The sequence below is a fragment of the Triturus cristatus genome, chromosome 1_1 (genome assembly GCF_964204655.1).
Source record: "Triturus cristatus chromosome 1_1, aTriCri1.1, whole genome shotgun sequence".
Lineage (NCBI taxonomy): Eukaryota > Metazoa > Chordata > Amphibia > Caudata > Salamandridae > Triturus > Triturus cristatus.
In genome coordinates this window covers 1,168,038,219-1,168,064,033 of record NC_140579.1, presented here as the reverse complement: position 1 = coordinate 1,168,064,033, position 25,815 = coordinate 1,168,038,219, and the positions used below count along the sequence as shown (strand labels likewise).

At 45.4% G+C, this 25,815-nt stretch overlaps 1 protein-coding gene across 6 annotated transcripts in view; it reads left to right on the top strand.

The window, feature by feature from the left end:
- The window catches only part of LOC146871802 (STE20-related kinase adapter protein alpha-like), a 302,580-nt gene that overhangs the window by 237,205 nt on the left and 39,560 nt on the right, over window positions 1-25,815 (top strand). For all 6 annotated transcript variants that reach the window (XR_014981078.1, XM_085651482.1, XM_085651464.1 and 3 more), the window contains one exon: window positions 18,827-19,068. Coding sequence is in view for 5 of the 6 variants with exons in the window: in XM_085651482.1 (XP_085507608.1) it covers window positions 18,827-19,068 (242 nt within the window). In the remaining variant the exon portion in view is untranslated. The remainder of the gene's footprint in view (window positions 1-18,826; window positions 19,069-25,815) is intronic.

Here is a 25,815-nt window from a genome sequence, read left to right as displayed (position 1 = left end):
TATGTACTAATAATATAGATAGGTCTGATCAAAGATATTCTGATTCAGCGGTCTATTTGGGGGTCAGGATAAGCTCCGCAACTGATAGAATTATCAAAGACAATTTTACCCCCCTAATCATATCAATCGCGTCAGATTTAAAAAGAATTGATGCCATGCATCTGACTTTAATAGGGAGGGCTAATGTCCTTAAAATGACAATGCTACCTAAAGTACTGTATCTCTTACGCTCCATCCCCTTTATGATCGGAGAGGATATGCTAAAATCTCTTGAAGCACTATTTAGCAACTTTATGTGGCAATATGGCAAAATTAGGCGATCTATTAAATATTTATCCCTTCCATATGAAAGGGGAGGATTGTCAATCCCTAACATTAGATTTTATCAATGGGCTTGTCTAATTAGCCAGATGGCAATTCTATTCGATTCTGCTATAAATTTGACGGATACTCCTCTAGGCAACCTGAATCCGCCGTCTATTTTTGAATTATTATTGGGGAGGGAAGCCTTGGGGTTGGTTTTACGTAAGACTGACAGACGTTACTATAATAAAAAACGATGTAAGGTTTTAGATAGTGTGTGGGGAGTCTGGAAATCAGTCCAGAGAATTTTGACAATTCATAGGATCAATTATTATACACCTCTCTGGAACTCTGGTATTTTTCCGCATCTCAGTATTGATAGGATTGGAAAAATATGGCTACAACAAGGAGTTAGAAGAATCGGTGATTTATTCGTAGGGGACAATCTGCTGAGTTTTGATGATGTCCAACGTAAATATGAAATCTCGGATAATCAAGTGTATAAATTTGTACAGATATGTCAAACCTTGAAAGGTATCAGACCACGGTTATCTCCAGGGGGGAAAATTAATATTATTGAGTATTTATTAGGAGGGGGAACTAAAATTTAAATGATTTACAGAACCCTAGTATTTTCAATATTAGACGATTTGGACAAAGTTGAGTCCTCCTGGACGCTGAAATTACAAAACCCTGAAGTAGACTTAGATAAAGCTTTGCAACTAGCTGGGAAACTGTTTTGTTCCACGAATCTTAGAGCCCAACATTACAAAACACTGTTCAATCTGTATTTTACACCAGCTAAATTATATGATTGGGGTAAAAGAGACGATGATACATGCCCAAGGTGTTCGGAAGGGCCCGCCAATCTTATACATATGTTTCATCAATGTGTTAAATTAATTGGAATCCGGGGAGAGATAGAGAAGTTTTGGGAGGGGCTGCTAAATGTTAAGATTAATTTATCCCCCACTCTTATGATACTAGGAGTTGATGGTAAACTGGGTCTCAGTAAGGAGGATGAAGCTTTTGTTTTTATATCTGTGGCTGTTCTCCGGATACTACTAGCGGCAGGTTGGAAAGATACTGTAGCACCAACCTTCCAGTTGTGACTGGCGAGACTCCTGGGGATTCATAACATCGAATCCTCCTTATATACTAGGAAGGGCAGGAAGCTGAATAAGCTGGGGATTAGTATCTGGGCCCCTCTCAAGAGCTGGAGAGATTCTCGATTATAAATTGTTTATGGTGATATATTTTACATTCTGATGAATTTGTCCCCTCAATACTTCAGCTGTTTGTTATTCTTTTTTTCTTTGGACATTTTTTCGAATCTTTGTAAAGAAAGTTGGATTTCAGTTGGAACAATGTATAAAATGTAGTATAAAATTTTTTTGAAAAAACAATTAAACATACGCTTAAAAAGCCAGCGTCTACTTCACCTGAGGAGAAGTTAGAAAAATCTACATCGTCGACGAAGAGAATAGCGTCGTCGGCGAAGAAGAGTGAAGTAAAAGTCATTATTAAACCTATCCTCTCGTCGACGATGGCATCGTCGACGACGACCACAACTACATCGTCGACTGCACCGTCGACGACGGTGTCAACTGCATCGTCGTCGACGGCGACAACGACTACGATGTCTACAGCGTCGACGACGGTGTCGTCGGCAGTTACTATGGCAATCTCGTCGACGGGCTCGTCGACGAGGGAAAAAAACCCAGAAAAGCGGGATTTTGCCAGGAAAAGAAGGATTACCCCGGATATTACGTCTCCTAGTAAGGTAACGCCTCTGGTTCCATCTCATTTATTGGAGGAGGAGGATTCGCAGGTGGATGATAATGAGGGTCCGTTTGGCTATGCAGGTAGCCCCTCTCAGTTACATGTTAAATGTCAGGAGGATGACTGGGAGGATGAGTATGGGGGTTATCAGGACCGGCCCCGACAACATGATCAGGAAGAGATGGTGAATGTTCCAGCTTCTCTTCTGACGGATTTGCAGTTCATGTTGGATGATTACAAGAAAAGGCATACTTTGCCTCAGTCTATCCAAAGGATGCCAGTGGCTCCGGCGCACTCTCTTCCATGTACACCAGTGCGAAGACAGGAGGTACCGGTTCCGAGGCCAATATCACCTTTGCCGCAGCCGGTTCTGGACACATCTGAGGATGAAGAGGAAGGGGAGATAACCGATCCTAGTAAGGAATGGGATGAGTATTTGATTCCGTCCCCTTCATCTCAGTCACCAAGACCTGTGGACTCCCCTCCGGAGGACATTGGAGGGTTCCATAACCTGATGGAAAGAGCCGCGCAGAGATTTGCGCTCAATATGTCATCAGATAAAGCAGAATGCTTTTTGTATGATTTCAAAGAACCGTTTCGCAAGACGGTTAGATCACTTCCAATTGTGAGTCATCTATGGGAGGAAGGTCTCAAAGTGATGGAGACGCCGGCAACGGTTACGCCAATGCTTGCTAGGCTGGACAAAAAATACAAAGCGCCTTCCGATGCTCCGGCTTGCTTATTAGGTCACCCCAAACCGGACTCGGTTATAACTCAGGCGGCGCAGCAAAAATCGAGGAATCCATCTGCTCCAATTTCGACGCCACCGGACAGAGAGGGTAGGCGCTTGGATAATGCAGGGAAAAGGTTTTCATCCATGTCTGCTCTTCTGGTCAAAGCAGCAAATGCCCTAGCCATCCTGGGCAGGTATGATAGGCAGATGTGGTGCGACCTATCACCATACATTGATAGCATACCGGAAGCGGACAGACAAGAGGCCAGGAAAATCCTCCAGGAAGGTGAAAGGACTTCGGCTGAAGTCATAGATTGTGCAATGGACATTGCGACCACGGCCTTCAGATCCCTGGGAGGAGCGGCTGTTTTACGCAGACAAGGATGGTTGAGAGCAACATCGTTTAGGCCGGAAGTCCAGAATAAGATCTTGGATCTTCCGTTCAATGGGGAAGATCTGTTCGGAAAGCATGTGGATGAGGCCTTACAGAGTATCAAGAAGGATACGGAAACAGCGAAATCTCTGGGAACATTACAGTATAGAAAAGTTCCTTTTCGTGGCTCACGAGGTAGGGGCCAACCTCCTTATAGAGGAGGTTATCAACAAGGCTGCTATTCTTCCTACTCCACATCATCTCAACCATATCGTCAACAATATTCACAGAGACAGACAGGAGGTTTCACAAAATCTACTCCTAGAGGTCGAGGAGGTCGCCAAGGGAAAGACACCACCCGAAGACAATGACATTCTGGTGACACTTACTCCTCATATGTCGCATATTCCCCTGGGTGGAAGAATTTCCTATCATCAAAATTGGCAGCAGATAACAACGGACCAATGGGTCCTCCACATAATACAATTCGGTCATACTCTAGAGTTTCTAGAAATCCCCCCTTGTTCACCTCCAAGATTTCAAGAAGTCAAGTATTTACACCAGATGCGTCAAGAAAGAAAGGGAGCAATAGAACCGGTACCGAATTCCCTGAAAGGAAGGGGATTTTATTCCCGGTTTTTTCTGATCAAGAAAAACATTCTTCAATGGCGCCCCATTTTGGATCTCAGATCCCTAAATGCTTACCTCAAGGATCAGACCTTCAGAATGATCTCCCTCCAGGATATTCTGCTGCTGTTAAACCCAGGGGATTATATGACCAAACTGGATTTACGGGATGCGTATTTCCATATCCCAATCCATCCTTCACACCGGCAGTACCTTCGGTTCGTGGTGTCCGAAGATCATTACCAATTCAAGGTGCTTCCTTTTGGTCTGAAATCGGCCCGAGGATTTTTACAAAATGCCTGGCTCCAGTGGCAGCGGTTCTAAGGAGACAGAAACACCAAGTGTTTCCTTACCTTGACGACTGGCTAGTCAAGGCTCCATCGAAAGCGTCAGCCCAGTTATCAACAGAGGCTTGCATAGAACTATTTGCCAGATTAGGCCTCATTCTAAACGAGGAGAAGTCAACTCTGCAACCGTCAAGAAGTATAACTTTCTTGGGAGCAATTCTGGATACGGAGGAAAATAGAGCGTTCCCCTCCGAGGAGAGACAGCGGGGAATAATATCTCTATCCCAGGCGTTTATAAAAAGAAGGTCTCTTTCAGTACGCAAGTACAAGTCATTGCAGGGAACGATGTCATCTTGCATTCCCCCTTGCTGCAGGCTACGGATGCGTCCGTTACAAGAGCAGTTGGATCTTCAGTGGCATCAAGCGACAGGATCCTTCGAGGATATAATCAAAGTAACGCCGATCATGATCCACGCGGCGACATGGTGGACCCGAAAACTAAACGTCTCGCAGGGTCTTTCTTTCCTGACTCAGCCAGCTCCACTGGTGATCACGACGGATGCGTCCTTGGAAGGATGGGGAGCATTCCTTCAGGATCTGCAGGACAGCGGTCGTTGGAAAGCGGACGAACAACAATTGCATATCAACCTTTTGGAGCTCAGAGCCGTCCGCTTAGCATTGTTGGCGTTCCTGCCAAGGATTCAAGGTGCAGCCGTGTTGGTAAGAACAGACAACACAACAGCAATACACTATTTGAACAAACAGGGAGGAGAACAAGATCACTCTCCCTGTCTCGGGAAGCCCAGTGGATATGGGAATGGGCTCTACGACACGAAGTATCCATTACAGCGGAACATCTTCCAGGGGACCAGAACACCAAAGCGGATACTCTAAGCAAACTAAAGTCTGTCTGTCACGATTGGGAAATCGACAACGGGATTTTGAACAACATCTTCCAGAAATGGGGAACTCCAACAGTAGATCTGTTTGCGACAAGAGAGAACAGAAAATGCCGGTTCTTCGCAAGCTGGCTTCCCCAACGGGGATCTTGGGGGAATGCGTTTTTGATGGCATGGTCGGGCATCTTTGCCTACGCCTTTCCTCCAATTCCCCTCCTGCCGCGGGTTCTTATGAAGATCAAGAAAGAACCATGCAGGTTAATCCTGATAGCTCCGTGGTGGACCAGACAGCATTGGTTTGCGGAGCTTCTTCTACTGTCAGAGGAGCGCCCGATTTGCCTGCAGCCGATACCGTCTCTGCTGACAATGTTCCAGGGGGGAAGTTCTGCATCCGGATCCGAAATCTCTGCATGTAGCAGCCTGGCTCCTGAATACTGTGAATTTCAGCATCTGAACATCCCTACGGAGTGCAGGGAGATTCTATCTAGAGCCAGAGCGGATAGTACAAACAAGACGTATCGGATGAAGTGGAAAAGGTTCTGTTTATGGTGCAGAAGGTCTAACATTCATCCGCTGCTAACAAAAGCTCACGAGATTATTCCATACCTCTTGCTTTTGGCTAAGTCAGGTTTGGCTCATGCATCTATAAAGGTACACCTAGCTGCAATTTCACGCTTTAGAAGAACGGCCTCTGGTCCATCTCTGTGGTCTGCTAGAGTCATCAAGCAATTTCTGAAGGGTCTGTTCCGAGTTTTCCCTCCAATAAAACCGCCACCACCTCTCTGGCAATTGAACGTCGTTCTTACCAAGTTGATGAAACAGCCCTTTGAGCCAATTCACAGGGTGGAACTGAAATGTAATTCCTGGAAAGTTGCGCTTCTCATTGCGCTCACTTCAGCCAGGAGAGTGGGAGAAATTCAGGCTCTCACGATCCAAGAGCCTTTCTTGCAGTTCAAGGAGGACAGGATAATACTCGGGACTAATCCAAGATTCATCCCTAAGGTTCCAACTGACTTTCATTTGAACGAACCTTTAATTCTCAACAGATTTTTTCCACAACCATCAACAGCGGCGGAAAGAGCTCTCCACTCGCTGGATGTCCAGCGTTGTTTGAAATTCTATTTGCAGAAAACTAAGCCTTTCCGCAAGTCTTCACAGCTTTTTGTGGCCTACAGCGCACCCAGAAAGGGTTTCACTTTGTCAAAGAGAGGAATTGCCAGATGGATATCAAGTGCCATAGGGTATTGTCATCAGGCAGCTGGCTGACCTTTGAATGCACGAGTCCGTGCACATTCTACAAGAGCAGTCTCCACCTCTACTGCTCTATTTGCAGGAGTACCGATCCAGGATATCTGCAGGGCGGCGACCTGGACGAGTACACACACCTTCACCAGGCATTACTGCTTGGATGCAGCCACAGAGAGAGACGTGGCGGTGGGAGCAGCGGTGCTGAGGAACCTTATCTAGTAACGGTGAGCTTTCTTTACCATCCCTCCTTCCTTGGTTATGTACGTTGGCACATTTTATTGTTGTTTATTGTATTACCATTTGCAAAGAACTTTTGATATGTGGAATTTGGTTTACAGATACCATTTTTATCACACTGTATATGTTTCCTGGATTCACTTTCTAGGTAGCAAAAAATGTGCATTTATTTACTGCTCGCTATTCTGATTCAGGCATGTGAATCTATGAAAGGCTCCAATACTGGAGTAAGAAAACAAGTTACTTACCTGTAACTGTAGTTCTCCAGTATTGGACCTTTCATAGATTCACATGCAACCCACCCTCCTCCCCTGAGAGGCTCACCTCGGATTTAGCACAAAGAGTGTTATTGCACAAGTGCACGAAAATCTGAGGGCAGAAGGTTCTCTAAGGAGTGTTCTAGAGGGTGAGAGGCTCTGATTGGTTCAGGGACAAGTTTGGTCCTTTTTTACATAACGAAGGTTATGGGTTGCAAAGGAAAATGGGCCTAGGCCTTTTTTTTCTGTTTGCTATGATACTAAGCAATGCTTTTTTATGTACCGGAGACTCCCGTCTCGACGACGGGGAATGATTCAGGCATGTGAATCTATGAAAGGTCCAATACTGAAGAACTACAGTTACAGGTAAGTAACTTGTTTTCTTGTGTACCGGCTGGCATGTGGTCGCGCTCTCGCCATTGTGTTGTTTTTGAGGGGTTACAAGGTGTTGGTGTATGTAGTAATCTAGCTGTTGAAGTTCTTAGTGATTTTCAGCAAGCTGCCGATGTGCTTGGGCCGTTGTGCAGAGAGAGCCAACATCCAGTCCTCGTCTGTGATTTGTTTTCCTAGCTATGCTGGCCAGATCCAGTGGTGAAAGGTCTACTGTGGTGTAGGATGTGAATGTTGAAACTGGCTAGGGTGTGGCTTCGTGATGGCTTGTAGACCCTTGAACTCTTCCTTTTAATGAGATTGGGAAGTATTGTCAGAAAATGCCATCAAGTTGATCATGTTTACTAGTACGAGTGAACTTACCAGATGTAAAATGAATGGAACACGAACCACCTACCCACTGACCGGAAATAAATTGATCATATTCAAGTACGAGCAACATGTTCAATGTTAACACATTCAGATAAGTACAAATCTGCTGATTGTAAGAAATTGCATTATTATTATTTGGGGTAGGTTACTACCCACCTCCAGGGACAATCGCAACCCGTGTCAAATTGAACCCTCAAAGTCACTAATTTAACCTGAGCTTACCCCCTGGTAGCTATAGCGTAGATTAGACAGAGTAGTCTTAGTGCAATGTGTAAAGTATTTATGCAGTACCAAAGCAGTAATAAAGTCAAAATGCAAAAGAATAAAAATCTCAAACCGAATTGGAATAATATAGTAACAATTACTAAACAAAATGACAAAACTTCAATAAGGGTGCCAACATTTTAAGTAGGAATAACGCCAAGAAGCATATTGTGTGAGTGATAGTCCACAGTCACAGCAGATTTGGACCTAGGAGTAATAAAATGGATCAATGGTTTGGTGTCCCCTGACCTTCATGACAGAGTCAGGACTTTCTGTTGAATTATTGATGAGTGTAAATTCCTGCTCATGCTATCTGCCCTGGCGTTGCCATACCCTTCAATGTGGGACACCAATAGAACTGTGCCATAGCCTCCACTTCCCCAGCTCTGCTTACTGCTGACCGAGTTCCGGGCAATGAGTGTCCCCAATGTTGAACCATAGAAACGGGTTGAGGTTGTCTGTGTGTACCTTCACTTTAAGAAAGGCTGTACTAGAGAAATTGTCTTAAGCTCCAACCCATTTTAATGGAGGGGCATATCTGGTCCCTCAAGGATCTTGTGGAGGTTTTGGACAGAAGTCCTCCACATTTCTTGCAAAGTTGTGTTTCCATGGCTGCAATTCTTTTGTTCCCTGCCTTTTTGTGTTTTCCACTAAAGTCAACAGTCTGCAGTCCCACTAGTGTAGAGCCTCATTACAGTTTGAGGCATTAAACAACAGAGCCTATCTGTGCTAAATGGGGGTAGAAAGTGTGATACCTCCACAGAAACTGTGGCTACTGCCAACTCTACAGACTGAGGTGACTGTCAGTGATGGTATTGGATTACATTTCAAGATGTAGAGGACTTTTTACCTGTCTCTGAGGTAGGGAGGCCCCATCCTGAAAAGACCAGATGATTCCTCTGTAACTGGTATTGGAAGTTTTTTGGGCATCTTGTTCATGGCTGAACAAGATGGCAGGTCTGTATACTGGCTGTCTTTTGCCCTTTAGATGTGACCGCTTGTTTGAGTGATCTGTTTTTAGACAATCTCTTCAAATCTAGAGGTCAAATGCACAGGTAGAGATACCCAATCAATTGTATTGTGAGTGTAGCTCTGCAGAACACGCCCCTCCTTTCCTTTGTTGCTGGCTGTCACTTTGCTCTCTGGCTGCAACAGTCTGGTTTGCATATACATCCAGACCTTAACCAGGATAGACTAGTCTGCCTTGTGATTCCTTCTCAGAGTTTGTCAAGTAGAAACAACTAAATGCCATTCAGGATTGGTTTCACCAGTGAAGTATTACTCCTGCCCCAAGCCAGTAATACTTACTTTGTATGGACTTAAAGGAGAATGTCCCCATTAGTGTTGTGAAAGATGTTTATCAGGAATGGGTCCTTTGTTTGGGGACTTTCCTCACTTGAGAGTGGAGATGAGCCCATATCTAATGTGGATGATGGTAGAATGGTGAGCTGAAATCAGCTGACTTTGTTGCCAGATATCTTAACAATTAAAACAAAAACAAAGGTGCACCACAAAAACGAGAAAAATATCCAATCCGTGTCCAAAAGTGTATTCTTCAAAAGTTATTTTATTTAGACAGGGTTAAAACAATGATCTTGATGAGTTAAACAGCCGACGCGTTTCGTCCATACACATGGACCTCTTCAGGGCATGAATGGTTGAAATGCAATAGGAAGTGGTAATCGAGCCAACGAGTTATACGAAGCGGCAGGTATGGTAGAGTCCTCCTCAGGTAGTTTTTAGAACGTAGCAAAACAGATCGCCTCTATTTAAGTGAAAAAGGATATAGGTCAGTTAAGATGGACCGTCTTAGTCACATGTGGTGTTTTAACCATTTAAAATGCTATTGAGTCAAGCTTGTCCGGAACCCTTAGCACTGGTAAAATATGCAAGCTAGGGATCAAGTAGTGTCGAATCTGGGTCTCCCAATTTAACGTAGGCCCAGGAAAGTGGCAGTATGCCGTTGCCGGTCTCAAACCGGGCAGTGTAATAAAGAGAGTCTCCCGTTGATTCTGGTCAGAACGAACTGCCGCTTCATATAACTCATTGGCTCGATTACCACTTCCTATTGCATATCAACCATTCATGCCCTGAAGAAGTCCATGTGTATGGACGAAACGCATCGGCTGTTAAACTCGTCAAGATCGTTGTTTTAACCCTGTCTAAATAAAAGACGAACTTTTGAAGAATACACTTCTGGACATGGATTGAATATTTTCCTTGTTTTTGTGGTGCACCTTTGTTTTTGCTGTGTTCTATAGGGTTCCACTGTCTAAGCCTTTTCTTTTAAAATATCTTAACAATGTCTTGCTGAATGAAGGCCCCCTGTGTGTGACCTCAGGAGACATCTATAGTTATTCTGGTTTCTGAGGTCCAAGATTTTATCCTGCTTTGTGGTCACAAGCGGGAGGCTACCATTTTGTAGTCTTCTCCAGAATTCAAGCATTTATACAAACCTTAGTGGAGTTCATCTTCTAAAGTGTGCACTATCTTTTTCATAGGCTTCCAGAGTCCAAAGTGAGGCTATTTTAGAGTGTTCATAGTGTGGATTTGGAGTGACCCCAGACGAAGTTCAACAGAAGGCCATTGGCTGCACCATTTTACTTCACTCCACTGGTCTGATTGCTATGAAGCTGTACAATTAGCACAGAGAACAGATCTATTGAAGTAGATGGCCAGGCATAGTATATCCGAATGTAATACATTTGTGTCTCATTCTCTTCCAGGGGATCCTCATCAAAGTCATAAGCACTGAATATTCCCGCCCATGTGCGGGGACCCCGGAAATAATAAAAATATATATGTAAAAAACATACATATATACAGCTCTGTATATGTATAAACATATATCATTTTTTCCAAGCAAATGCAGCCCCTAAAAAAGAAAGGCTAGGCAATGTATAAATACATATCCAATAAAACATATAGGTATATATAAAACACCTAAATCTCTTTTTTTTTTTTTTTTTTTTTTTTTTTAATGAGGTAAACACTCATGAGAAAGCAAACAAAAAGAGAAAAACTGTGGGAAACACAGATCCACAACACATTGCTAGCCTGCAGGCTGCATTGCAATACAATACCATAGAGACTAAAAAGCCCTGTATAGGTAAAAACTGGCACCGTGCCTTTAAGGCAGCCCTGGCTTCCATATCCCATCATGCCTCAGGGGTGACAGTTAGGTCAGTTGTTCTTTCCGGCTCCTTCAGTCAGGACCCTGGAATTCAGCTCTCTTCTTTTTTGACTCTTTAGTCAAGAATTATTACAACTTAAAGATTTTTTGGACTTCTTCTTATAACATCTGAGAGGAAGTTAGTATCCTGTGTTTTTCTGACTGATTTTTTTTTGCTATTTTGTCAGAAAAATGCCTTCTTTATTTATTCCATGTCCATCTTGTGGAAAAAAGAAGGCTGCTTCAGACACACATGAGGTGTGTATTATCTGTCTGCCGGACTCTCACTCTCCAGCAACATGCCATCTTTGTAAAGATCTTTCCAAAAGGACTTTAAAGGAGAGGGAGAGGATTAGACTGTACGGCTTAGCAGAACGGTCGACGTCGAAGCAGTTGGTCCCTGTTTGCTCCCCATCGACGTCGGGCTCGGTGTCGAAGACTCCAGCGGCGGGATCGTCGCTGAGAGGTGAGGAGTCAAGGGGAAGTCATGCTGCAAAGAGAAAATCATCGTCGACTTTAGATTCAGCGTCGAAGCGAATGCGTTCGACGTCGACGGCGTCTAAAAGATCGGCGTCGAGGACTCGGCGCCACAGTTCAACGTCGAAAAAGCATCTGTCGACGTCAAGAGAGGATCGATCGACGTCTGCACAGAGATATCGTTCGTCGTCGAAGGAAAGACATCGTTCGACGTCTAGGTCTGCGAGACATCAGTCGACGTCGCAAGAAGTACGTAGGCGATCTACACAGTCCACGTCGAGACCAAGATCGCCGTCAAAATCAAGATCGCCGTCGAGGAAACATCGTTCGTCGGCGAAGAGGCTTTCGACGTCGTCTGAGCATTCGACGTCGAGACAGAAGTCTCCGCCAAGAACGGCGTCGAGGCAGGCGCCTCCGTCAAGGCCGACGTCGAGGCAGGCGCCTCCGTCAAGGCCGACGTCGAGGCAGGCGCCTCCGTCAAGGCCGACGTCGAGGCAGGGGCCTCCGTCGGAGTCGACGTCGAGGCAGATGCCTCCGTCAAGACCGACGTCGAGGCAGGGGCCTCCGTCGGAGTCGACGTCGAGGCAGATGCCTCCGTTGGAGTCGACGTCGAGGCAGGTGCCTCCGTCCTCACAGGTCTCCAAAGCTTTGGAGAGGTACATAAGGCCTCCGTCGAAGATAATCTCGACGTCGAGACAAGAAGCTCTGAGCTTCGAGGATTCGAGTCCAAGATCTCCGGTGATAGGCCTATCACCGTCGAGGCAGCCCTCTGCTGAGGGTGCGCAGGAGGTGTCACATGTTCGCCTTACGATTCGACCAGTCTCAAGGCGCAAATCCCCTCATAGACTGATATATACAACTCCTGAGTCACCGCGTCCTATATCTATCTCGCCTTCAGGATCAGAGGGCTCAAGTTCAAGATCCAAATCACCAGAGCTTGTGCATCAATCTCCAGTACCTGCAAGAGAGGAAAGTTCGCAGGAAGAGGACAATGCGGTACCTCCGAGTCCCGTAAGGGAGATGCCTCAGGACTCTGCTATGCCTGACGCAGTAAGGGCATCACTAACAAGATTAAGGGGCATTGAATTCCCAGCGAGACCGATCAGACCAAGTTCTCGGGGAAGAGAATCTCGAGGTCACTCTCGAACACCAAGAAGGCGATCCAGGTCTTCCCCCCGCAGAAGAGAGTCGACCAGATCAGAGAGAAGGCGCCGTAGGACCCCTTCTACCTCCCCTTCTTCTAGATCATCCAGAAGGGATTATTCACCGACACTCTCGGAGACGCCACCCTCTCGGGTATCTCCGGTGGATGATATTTCTACGTTTCAGGAAGTGTTGTGTAGAGGAGCTGCAAAATTAAATATCCCTATGCTGGTTCAGGAGACCACTTCATCCATAATCTTTGAAACTCTTCATGAACGCACAGTGGCACGCCCGTTATTGCCGTTAGTCCCTGGTTTGTTGCAACCAGTAATGGATATTTTTCTCACGCCAGCAACCACCAAAATGGCGCCAGCGAGGATTCTAAAAAAGTACCGTCCAGCTCCGGAGGATCCTCTATTTCTAAAATCAGATCCTCCACCGGACTCTGTCATCACCGCCGCTGCCAGGAAGACACATGCAGTAGCTGGGTCTTCAACGGTGCCACCAGATAAAGACAGCAAGACGCAAGACGCCTGGGGGAGGAAAGTTTGCGGCTCAGCATCCTCGAGCTTAAAGGTGGCCAGTGCCTCAGCGCTTCTGGGGCGCTATGATAGATCATTATGGGACTCTCTTCAGAGGTTAATTGACAAAGTTCCATCAGAGGACAGACGGGACTTTGAAGAAATTTTGCATGAGGGAAGTCTGGTTTCTAACCAGGTCATAAGTGCAGCGGCGGACGGGGCAACACTGGCAGCGCATGAATATGCACACGGGATCACAGCCAGAAGATCATCTTGGCTTAGATTGACGGCCTTGAAACCGGAAGCGTAGGCAAGAATTCTAAATCTGCCTTTCTCCGGTAGTTCTCTTTTTGGGTCCCATGCAGACGAAGAAATGGCCCGTATGAAGGCAGAGCTGGAGACCATGAAAGCCGTCGGGCTTGAAAAGAGAAAAGAGTTTCGACGCCGCAAGGGAAATGACAGGCGCAATTACCAACAGAGGGTTCAAACCCCTCATTGGCAAAAGAACCAGGACCAGCAAGGTCAAAAGAAACAGCAATACCAGTCCCGCAAACCATCCAGGGGACGGGGTAACAACAGGCAGTCTAATGCTGGAAACAAAGCTCCGGGGAAGCAATGAGAAGCCGCTTCCTCCGATGCTGTCCACCGCTCCGGTGGGAGGAAGTGTTGCACATCATCTTCCAGAGTGGCAATCCATCACAAAGGACAAGTGGGTCCTGAATATACTGCGTCATGGGTACTCACTTCGTTTCAGAAGTCACCCCCCCATCAATTCCTCCTGTCAATTCATCCCAGCATCTGAAGCAGCTCAGAGAAGAGGTAGCGACGCTTCTACTCAAATCTGCAATAGAAAAGGTGCCCAAAAACCAAAGAGGAAAGGGAGTTTACTCCAGATACTTTCTCATTCAAAAGAGGAGTGTGAAGGCAGAGTTCAGACCCATTTTAGACCTACGGATACTGAACAAACACATAAAGGAAAAATTTCGCATGCTGGCGCTCCACCAAATATCTCCGGATGGGCGATTGGATGTGTTCGCTGGACCTTCAGGACGCATATTTCCATATTCCCATCCTGCGGGATCATCGAAAATTTCTCAGGTTTGTGGTAGGCAACTCTCACTATCAGTTCAAAGTCCTCCCATTTGGCCTGAAGTCAGCTCCTCGAGGATTCACAAAATGCGTGGCAGTAGTAGCGGCTGCTCTGAGGCGCGCAGGAGTCTTCGTCTATCCCTACCTAGACGACTGGCTAATAAAGGGCTCATCGCCTCAGAATGTGCGGTCACAGCTGTCGCTATGCCTGAACTTGTGTCGCAAGTTGGGTCTCAGAGTGAATGCCAAAAAGTCCAATTTTTCACCAACGCAGAGGATCCACTACCTGGGTGCAACTATAGACTCCGGAGTAGGAAAAGTGTTTCCTTCGGAGGAAAGACAGTCATCCATTATTCTAAAAGGCAGGCAGATTATAACCAACAATCTGTCGTCGGCAAGGCAAATCTCATCTCTGCTAGGGGCCATGGCATCCTGCATTTTCCTAGTGCCCAATGCCAGGCTAAGGCTGCGTCCTCTCCAGCAAGATCTCGAGGACAAATGGGATCAAAGGAACTCCCTGTGGGAAGAAAAAGTTTGCCTCTCCTCTGCAGCCAAGCAGTCAGTCAAGTGGTGGCTGAAGCCAATGAATCTACAAGTGGGGATCCCCTTCCATCAAGAGCCCCCAACTCAGACCTTAATCACCGACGCATCCCTTCAGGGATGGGGTGCGCATTTTGGGTCTCTGCAAACTCAGGGACAGTGGTCCAGCAGCGAGAAGTTGTACCACATCAACATGCTGGAGCTCAGGGCAGTCCACCTAGCCCTCAAAGCGTTCCTGCCTGCGATCACGAGTACCATTCTAGTGCAGATGGACAATACCACCACAATGTACTACCTGAACAAGCAGGGGGGTACTCGATCCAGGACGCTCTCGCTGGAAGCTCAGTCCCTGTGGCACTGGATCCTAGCAAGGAACATCTCATTGAAAGCGGTGCACCTACCAGGAGAACTCAACGTGCAAGCGGACTTACTCAGTCGGCATTTTCAAGAACCAGAGGACTGGGTAATAAACGACGAGGTGTTAGAAGACATCTTCGGGGAATGGGGGCGTCCGCAAGTGGACCTCTTCGCGGACGAGCAAAACACAAAATGCCGAGGCTTCGCCTCAAGATACCATCGACCAGGATCCCTAGGGAATGCCCTTTTGATCAATTGGTCAATGACATTTGTGTACGCTTTTCCGCCTCTCCCACTAATCCCCAAGGTGGTGACCAAGTTGCAGAATTCATCAGCCAAGATGATACTCATAGCACCGGACTGGCCGAGGCAGTGGTGGTACACGGATCTCCTACACATGTCGATCCGCCCCCACAAGCGGCTGCCGTGCAGGCCGGACTTGTTGTCCAAGATGCGGGGGAAGATTTACCATCCCAGCCTTCCCTCGCTGAGCTTAACAGCATGGCTCCTGAAGTCCTCCAGTATGGCCATCTGAACCTCCCTCAAGAGTGTATGTCCATACTGAAGGAAGCCAGGAGGCCTTCGACAAGACACTCCTACTTCTGTAAGTGGAAAAGGTTTTATATATGGTGTGCTCAGTATCATTATGATCCAACTAAATGCCAGGAGGATGTAATTTTGCCCTATCTTCTACATTTAGCGAGGGCAGGGTTGAAATTTTCATCCATAAAGGTTCACCTAGCAGCCATAACAGCATACAGGCGTTCGCCTTCACAGCAGTCATTTGGTGCAGGTGGTGAAGGATTTCTTGCAAGGTCTCAAGAAAGTCTATCCCCCTGTTAGACCTCCCTCTCCTTCCTGGGAGCTAAACTTGGTTCTGTCAAGGCTCATGGGTTCTCCCTTTGAGCCTATTCATAAGGCTACCCTACAGCACCTCACATGGAAGACAGCCTTTTTAATAGCCATCACTTCAGCACGGAGGGTCAGTGAGATACAGGCCCTCTGTTCTAAAGAACCCTACACTACGTTTCATCTCAATAGGGTAGTGATGAGAACTCATCCCTCGTTCCTTCCTAAGGTGGTATCGGAGTTTCATGTAAACCAAACCATCTTCTTACCAACCTTTTTTCCCAACCCCTCCTCTCCGGCAGAGAGGGCGTTGCATTCTCTAGATGTCAAAAGGGTCCTAAAATTCTATCTAGATAGGACTAAGAATGTCAGGAAATCTGATCAACTGTTTGTGAACTATAGGGTTGTCCGTATGGGCTTTGCTGCATCTAAACGTTCCATTGCTAGGTGGATTGTTTCATGTATTACATTGGCCTACCAACTGGCTCAGAAACCATTGGGGGCATGCCCTAAAGCTCATTCGACAAGAGGAAAAGCGGCTACCGCTGCTTTTCTCAATAATGTCCCACTCTCCGAGATCTACAAGGCAGCCACTTGGAGATCTGTCCACACCTTTACCAGACACTATTGTCTGGACTTGAACACCAGAGCAGACACTCAAGTAGGACAAGCCTCCTTGAGGAATCTGTTCCATACATAATCATTTTCATGATTCTCTTTCTCCATGTGTGGTACAATCTTTTTTTCATTTGCCTGCAGGTGGAAGGTGAGCTTGCTACTCTATTCAGTGCTTATGACTATTGATGAGGATCACCTGGAAGAGAAGGGTAAGTTACTTACCTGTAATCCTAGTTCTCTTCCAGGGGTATCCTCATCAAAGTCATAAGCAACCCACCCACCTCCCCAGGCAAATGAGAAGAAGTGTATTATTCACTATGGAAAGGATATATCTTTGTGTTTAGGACTACGGTCCCGCAAAGAACAACTGACCTAACTGTCACCCCTGAGGCATGATGGGATATGGAAGCCAGGGCTGCCTTAAAGGCACGGTGCCAGTTTTTACCTATACAGGGCTTTTTAGTCTCTATGGTATTGTATTGCAATGCAGCCTGCAGGCTAGCAATGTGTTGTGGATCTGTGTTTCCCACAGTTTTTCTCTTTTTTTTTGCTTTCTCATGAGTGTTTACCTCATTAAAAAAAAAAAAAGAGATTTAGGTGTTTTATTATGCCTATATGTTTTATTGGATATATATTTATACATTGCCTAGCCTTTCTTTTTTAGGGGCTGCATTTGCTTGGAAAAAATGATATGTTTATATATATACAGAGCTGTATATATGTATGTTTTTTACATATATATTTTTATTATTTCCGGGGTCCCCGCACATGGGCGGGAATATTCAGTGCTTATGACTTTGATGAGGATACCCCTGGAAGAGAACTAGGATTACAGGTAAGTAACTTACCCTTTTGGACACTCAGTTCACAAAAATTGTATCAAACCAGACAAGTGTCAAAGGCTACCAAAAGCATTGAAACACTGCCCCTTAGAATAGCGTTGGCCGCAGATTTCGCAGTATTTTAAGTAATATTGAGGTTCAATGTGATGTCAGTCCCAGAACCTGCTAACACCTAGTTTCCTGCCAAGGCTTTTGTCTAGCCTTGCCCTGATAAACTAAATCCTTTTGGAATGCATGAAGGAGGATTTGAGTAGTAGAGAGTGAATTCTCTGCTTACCTTAAAGCTGCTCTGATGCGATGGTTTTCCAGGTAGGTATAGCAGTGGACCTTCTAGAGCCTCAGGAAGGCGAATTATTATCTGTTGAAATATAATTCAAAATGTGGTGGCATAGATGATATTAATGGGGAATGTGCCATACTCCTTTTACCTGTACAGGAAATTGAAAAAGAAAGTACAACCTCAAGAGTCTCTTATTTTACTTAATATTTACATATCATGTATTCATTTAGTTTTCACTCAGTTATACCTTTAGTTCTGTCGACCCTCATGTGACCATTAACACACACACACACATTCACTTTTTCATCATTAATTTACTAGGACACCGCCAAAATTCAGCAACATTTTGTAAAAAAAAAAAAGTGCAACCATACCTCTTTCAAATCATCTAGGAAAGTAAATGGTATCAATCCGGATTTGTAAAGCGTGGTTGCTTCACCCTTAAGTGTCTCGAGGCGCTGAGGGAATGAGGTGTTGCAAAACATTGTGTTGTATTTTTTTTGTTTTGTTGTGTTATAACGTTGTATGTTATGTTGTATGTTATTTAATTTTGTTATGTTATGATATATGATATATGTTATGTGTTATGTTATAGAGTGTCCTTGTGCTGAGCAGGTGTAAGTCTAGGCACACCTAGGGCCTAGTGGGACTACCCAAAAAGCAAGGTCTTCAGCTTCTTGCAGATTTCAAGAAGTGAGGAGAAGGCTCGGCCTTGTGATCCCTTTATCATCAGGCTGGGCTACCACCTTTATGTAATCAGACATTTTTGGCAGTTTGATTTGGAGCATTCAAGTTTGTGCTAACACATGCCGAGGTCAAAGGCTACATGCGACGTTCTTCAGAAAAACAATTATTGTTGTTCATCAGTCTGGGAAGGGTTACTAAGCCATTTTCAAACATTTAAGGTTACTGAGCATTGGCTGATTTTTATCTTGTGTCCAGTAATGAATGGCAAAGTAAAATGTGTTTAATTTGTCACAAAGTTAGATGCATCTGCTCTTGGGATTTGGTGAGGACTAGATGAAGGCCAGGTATGTCTTAATGTGTAAAACCATGATACCTCTAGAGGTTGTGCATTTACCTTTTCCCATCACTGTATTTGGAAAGGTACAGATGTTTTATTTGTGAAGACGCCAACATTGACACCTGGACCTTTCCCTTTTCAGATGTTGTTAGAGAAGTTGAATGGGACTGTCCCATGCCTACTGGACACCACCACAATCCCTGCTGAAGAGCTAACCATGAAAACCTCTTGTTCCGGTGCTGATTCTGGAATAGGTGAAGTTACCGCAGCCAGCAACAGACGGGTGGCCAATGGGGACCCCTCACAACATCCGTACAACCGCACGTTTTCTTCACATTTTCACAACTTTGTGGAGCAGTGCCTGCAGCGGACACCTGACCTGAGGTAATGTGTGGAACATGTAACAGCAGGTCTCTTGTGCACTCAATATAAGTGGATGTAACTGCAAAGCCCTATCTAGTGGCGCATAATTTGCACATCTCTAGTGCAAAGTCGACCTTAAGTCATTTCTGTTCAGCACAGTTCTGTCGATTTTATTATTGATATTATTGACTGAAGCTGTGATTGAGCAAAGTCTAACTTCAGTCTGGCTAGGCAACCACTGTGCTGCCACACACAGCAATTAAAGTACCATCTAGTCCGTCTTCTTCCTACTCTGGGCTATCGTTCAGTTTGTATAGCACCTGTTCGTTAATAACACACAGAAAACTTATCAAAAGAAGTACAGTCCTATTTTTCGTTGTGTCAATATATAAGGTAGGCAGCAACTCATTCTAAAACCCATGCACTGTTGATTTATCAGAACTGTGAAGTGTCCATGGAAGAGTTTGGAACCACCAAGTTTGATTGAAACCTAAGGCATGAACTTGGCACAAGCTGGCTTTCTCCATCTGCTCCAATGGTTGAAAATTAAAAATTTCCAAACTCCAATATAACCTAAAGATTATCCTGTACTTTTTTAATTATCCTAATGAGTACTTTGAGAAAGGGAATTGTTAGTTGAAGTGGATGGTAGTCCGCTTCATGTAATAATTAACCTATTCCTTACTCTTCAGTTAGGTCTTAATAATTTAAATCTGAGCTCAACCCTTGGTAGCTGTGGCACAGAACAGACAAGCTAAACTTAGAAACACTATGTAAAGCATTTATCAGTACCAAAACAGTTAAAAGTTAGAAAACACAACACAATAAAAAATCTCACTCCAGTTTATAAAAATAGAGAAAATTCAAATGAACAGACACCAAAATGCAAAAAACGGATGGAGAAACTGGACATGATTTTTCAAACGTTTAAATGTTTCTAGCACCAAAAAGTGCAAAGCGTCAATCGCGAGTATCTGGTTGCGCTAGAACTGGTCAAAATCAAAAGTTACGGTTGGATGAGATGGCGTGCATGTTGGATACAGGGACCAGGTTTGGTCCATTGCAAAGTTTACCTTCTGACTTTGTCTTTTTCTTGGAGAAAATCCTCAGCAACAGGGCTGTTAGAGGGCAGGGATGCCAGCTGGATTGTAAGAGTAGCTAGTCGAGGTAAGCTGGCTGGGGTGCAGGACCTCACTGGGAGCCTTGGCTCTGGCTGGAAGTTCGAGGCTCTTCAGGTCGAAGGCAGGCAAACTGAGTGGGTGTAGTCCGAAGGGCAGGCCCAGGAAAGTGTCTTTATTGGCAGAGTGCTGCTCTGAGTTGGTCCCCATGAAGCCCTCTACATTCGGAATTAGAAATTTTTTGGGAAGTCAGGATCCTTTCAGCAGGTCAAACCAGCAAGTTGAGCCCAAACAGCAGTTTAACATCAGTAGCTGCGGCTTGGTAGCGGTCCTGTGATAGCTTCTGTTTTTTTTTGTTTTTTTTAATCAAAAATCCTTTAAAAGGTTTATCTCCACTTTTAGAGTTAGGCAGGAGGAGTACACTCTGACAATTATCCAAGGGCCTCCGGACCTACGGGACACCACTGCAGTTAGGACTCACTGCTGAGGAAGCCACCACTATGGTCCAGGGCAGGTCCAATTAGAACTGGTCAGCTGGGCTCTATGCGAAGGTGGACTTCTTGCAGCTTTTCCGTCCTTGTAGCTTAACAAGAGGTCAGCCAACTGACACTTAAAGTCCACTTCTCAGTCCTGGGTAGAAGTGGGACCTGGTTTAGCCCTTTGGGTCTCCCTCCACAGGTTTAACACCAGGTGCATTCCTTCCTCTGTCTTTCACAGGTCCAGAGGTGTCCTGAAGAAGGTACCGAGGGATGACACTTTTATGCCTGGCAATAGCTTGTAGGTGGGGTAAACTCCATGACCAGTAGGTAAAAAAGGTTCCCAGGAGCAACCAACTTTGACATAGTTTCCTGGGGGGGTGGTCCTTGACAATCGCACAGTGCCAGTCTCGGGAGAACGCATCCCACCTTGTCCCAAGTATGCGGTGTTTACCGTACTGAAAGTTCTTTAAACTTAATGATGCGGGATCCAAGATGGCGGAGTAGGGGTCCGTGCTGAGTAGCTCACCTGGAGGCTCTTTCCTTCCCTCACTCAGAGAGAATGCTCTGCGATGGAGAGGCCTTAACCGGAACGCTCTGAATCTTATGAAGACAACGAGACCCTTCAAGCACGGGGGGAAAAAAAGAAACTGAATTTTGGTGCTGCAGCGACGGATGTGACCGCTTTTATTGATGCTAAAGCTCCCTGACACTGCTCGGTTTTTTCGGCAGACGATACAAGGTCTGCGTGGGAGTTCTGGGTTCGGCTGGTTTAGCCTCAACCTCAACCTTCGGGCTCTCTCTCATTCTATCAGGTGGTTACGGAGAATGTTTCCAAAAAATCCGCCCCGTGTGACACGGAACAGCAAGCAAACAACCGGAGCCGCGGCCCCCTCGGCTGCAACGGCACGAGCGGCAGCAGTGGTATCAGCTGTGCTACCCTTAATTACTCCGGCTGGAGCCGGTGGAATCCCTGCGCTAACTAACGATGAACGCTGTGCCGCGGAGACCGAGAGGATGAAAAACTAAGCACTCTCACTGTCATCACCACCGACACTGTCACCGCTGTCATTGCCAACCGAGTCACTACCTCAGGAGAGAGGAAACGCTGGCAAACAGGTACTGAGACCACCCACTTTACTTGCAGGCTCATACGCCAAGAGCTCAGGCAGAAATATAGTTAAGACGCTGGGTAAATCTCTGGCAAGAGAGGGAGGGCCAGTCTGGGGCCAAACAGATAGCCTCTCTAATGTCACAGAAGCTACCCCTGTGAAAGTTCCCCCCGTCTCTAAAGAGACCTATCCGGGCAAGGCTAATATATCCAATGTACAGGTGGGCAAACAGCCAAAAACTCCTACCTATGATACAACGGTGGCATCTGATGTGATTTTTATTGGCTCCCCGACGGAGCAAACACAGGCTAGAGAGCAAACTACTGTTACAACGGCGGAGGCAGCTGAGGCTCCGCGCCCTGGTTCACACACAGCTGTGCAGGTCTCAGCCGAGGGGTCACGCACCAGGACATTGGATTCATTTATGGCGATGAGCCGGGTGGAGGCTCTCAACGGGTGCTGCAGGACGCTGGGGCCTGTGAGGCGGATGCGCATGTTTCTGGGAGAGGAGGGTTGCCAGCGGGACATGCGGCAGTCATTGAGCCCACCGAGGCTATGGAGCTTATGGAACATACTGACCTTGCTGAACCCATTGAGCAAGATTCCTTTGAGGAATTGGATGCCGGGACCGGAACAGAGGATGAGGTGGGGGAGAGGCGAGAGAAGGATTTTTACATGGATAGCAAGGCAAAATCACGTTTAGGCGGAGGACGCAAACATAAAGGCAAACCCAGGGCTAAAAAAGGAGGTAAGGCGGTCATCATACCAAATCGGCCCATTATAAACAATATTCAAAACTTAAAGAAAACCCACTCAGACAAAAGTCCTCTAAGAAAATGGATCGAAGCAAAAGGCCTTGTTAAAAATATGACGCTGAGACTATCAGGAGTAAGCCTTATCGATCCTTCAGAATTTGCAGAACCCCTACCTACTATAGAAACGCTTTAGCCTGCCGGTAGTCCTTCCACTCAGGAAAACAGTGCCCTTACTGCTCCACCCAACCTGTCATCGGACAGGTTATTTGATCGAGAACCGCCTTTGACTCAAGATCATATCGGCGATCCTTTAGCGCGGGCAGGCGAAAATCCACCAGCTAATGCAATCATAGCTTCTCCATTGATATGCCATGCTTCCCCCCACCCATCGAGAGCCCAACCATAACAGCGATACTTCCTCCAGTCCCCCAAACGAAACACCTACATATTATTAAAAAAGGACAAGGGCAAGAAAGGACCGAACTCTCCTCAGCAGATATAATACTTCAGATCCTGAACGATCAACGGGCCGAAGCCCAGGAACATTATCTTCAACTAAGAGAAGACAATAGTAAAATGCAATTCTCGCTACAAGAACTTGCTTCTAAATTGGGGGGATCTCTCAGGATATCGCTGGACTTCAACAACGGGTGGTTGAGATTGAGGAGACAAGTACGAAAAAGATTGCCGCAGTCAACAAACATGATATCCAGCTGAACGCGCTTCAACTAAAGGTTGAGGATTTGGAAAACCGACAAAGACGCTCCAATCTGAGACTTTTCGGGATACCAGAAGGGTCTGAGGGCTCTCATCCCAGGGCTTACCTAGTGGGGCTGCTTCAGAAAGCTTTCCCAGACTTGGCAGACTGGGACTGGGACTCACAAATCCAGCGTGCTCATCGTCTACCTTTGGTTATGAGAAACAGGGAAAATCAGTTTCCACGTCCCTTTCTGATTTTTTTTTTTGGGCAATTTCTTACTTCGTCAAGCAGTCTGGCAGAGAGCACGCCCTAATGCCCCAATAGCCATAGGGGAATTTTCAATTTTTGCTCGCTCCGACCTAAGCAAAGAAACAATGGATAGACGCTGGATGCTTCGCAAACTGATTGATCCTATTAAATCTAGTGGGGGTCAGGCGTTTTTACAGGAACCCGCTCGCCTCAAGGTCATTAAAAATGGACGTACTTATTTCTTTAATGATGTCAAGGCAGCTGAAGCATATATTTCCAGCATCAATACGGGCAAGAGCCAGACCGAAAAATAATTTGAAGCCTAGGCTTCAATCTAGATGTGTTTAAATATAATTCATAATTGCAAGGCTTGGTTTTTTAAAATTCACTGGCCTCTGAGGGGTTTCATTATGAACAAATAGGGTTCTTGTTGGACTGCCTACATAGGAACATTGGCTGATTTTTTGGGCTCTCTTGACTATTGAGATTATAAAAATGCACCCATTAAGGGATTTTTCCTCCTTTCTTCCTTTTTTCCCCCCCTTTTTTTTTTTTCTTCCAAATAGAGGGAGGGATGGATCGGGCCTCCACAGGTGACCTGCCACGTGCGCTGCCTTTCCAGCGGCAGTTGTTATTTAAGGGTGGTTCTTCCCCGGCTGGGGTAAGAACTAGGGGGGAGAAGGGAGGGGGGGTTGCGGGGTGGGGAAAATTCAGTAAAAAATGTTCACAGGCTGACTGGAAAGAATTTTGTGAGATCACATTGGCTTTATTTTTATTTTCCTTCTTTTCGCTTTTATGTACAAGTAACAGGAAATATATCAGGGTATCTGGAGCTGGGTTTAAGGTTCTTATTCTCTACAAATGTATGAAATAAAGTGCTTAGCTTGGAACGTAGCGGGGCTGAACAGTAGAAACAAGAGATCTTTGATTACAGAAGAACTAAAATTACACAACCCTCATATTGCTCTCCTCTCTGAGACACATATTGCCGGGAAGGATAAGAAATTACTTAACCAATTGGGCTATGATATTGTGATCTGTTCGAGCCTTGGGCACTCCATCAGAGGAGTGGCTATTCTTAAGGATAAACGCTTCAGGACTGAAACTTTACAGACCCTCTGTGATAAGGATGGCAGGTGGGCGATTGCTCAGATTTGTTTTGAGAACCATAAATATGTCCTATGTGTGGTCTACGGCTCTAACACAGACGGACCGATGATTTTCGATCAGTTGAATATCAAACTCCTGGATTGGGAGGGAGAACTTATCATCATGGGGGACTTCAATTGTATTATGGACTATAAAATAGATACAACTAGGTCTGGCAGTTTTCAAAGGATGCGCAAAACTAGGTCATCTATTTCTGACCTATGTCGTATCCATAACATTAAAGATGCTTGGCGATACTTATATCCGAAATCACCGGGCTACACATACTATTCAGCACACCATAAAATGTGCTCAAGACTGGATATGGCATTAATAAGTGATAACTTATTAAAGATTAGCACTATGGTTTTATGCCCCGGAATCTCTTCGGATGACAACGCAATAATGCTTATAATTACTACATCACATACCAGGACCTTGCCCAGACCATTCTCTTTTCCTAGACACTTGATTTCAGACTTACAGTACTTGACGCAACTTAAACTGCACCTTATAGAATTCATAGATATTAATATGGATTCAGCTGCATGCAGCATAGTATGGGACGCCTGCAAAGCAAGTATTAGGGGTTTCACTCAGGCCTATATGATCAGACAAAACTTGGAACGCAGAAAATGCAATGCTTTGCTTACATCTAAAATAATTACTCAAGAAGAATTGCTGGCTTCTGCACTCCGATTAAACTCCGATTAAACTCACCAATGACTACGGAAATAGACCTTAAACTTGGACTTTTAAAAAACGAAGTTAAAACAAAGTACATTCAGAAGAGTAGTACTAGCATCCATAAATTTAAAATAGCACAATATGAGGGTGGGGATAAAATTGGTAAAATTTTGGCCTATAAAGTCGCGGAGGACAGAGCTCGCACTCTGATTACAAGTATCCAGGGGGACGACAATAAAATCTATAACCAGCCTCTAGACATAGTAGAACAATTTGCCGACTATTATAGAAAATTATATACTCCAGAAAACATTCCTAACCCAGACACCATTCGGGATTATGTGGATAAATACATAATCAACCAGCAGGTCATATTCGGAACGGACTCATTGTCTGATAATATAACTTTGGCAGAATTACATCAGGCTATATCCCTATTACCCGCAGGGAAAGCGACGGGGGAGGATTCAATACCCTTGGAGATATATAAAGTGTGTCTAGCTGAATTGGAATCTCTGTTCC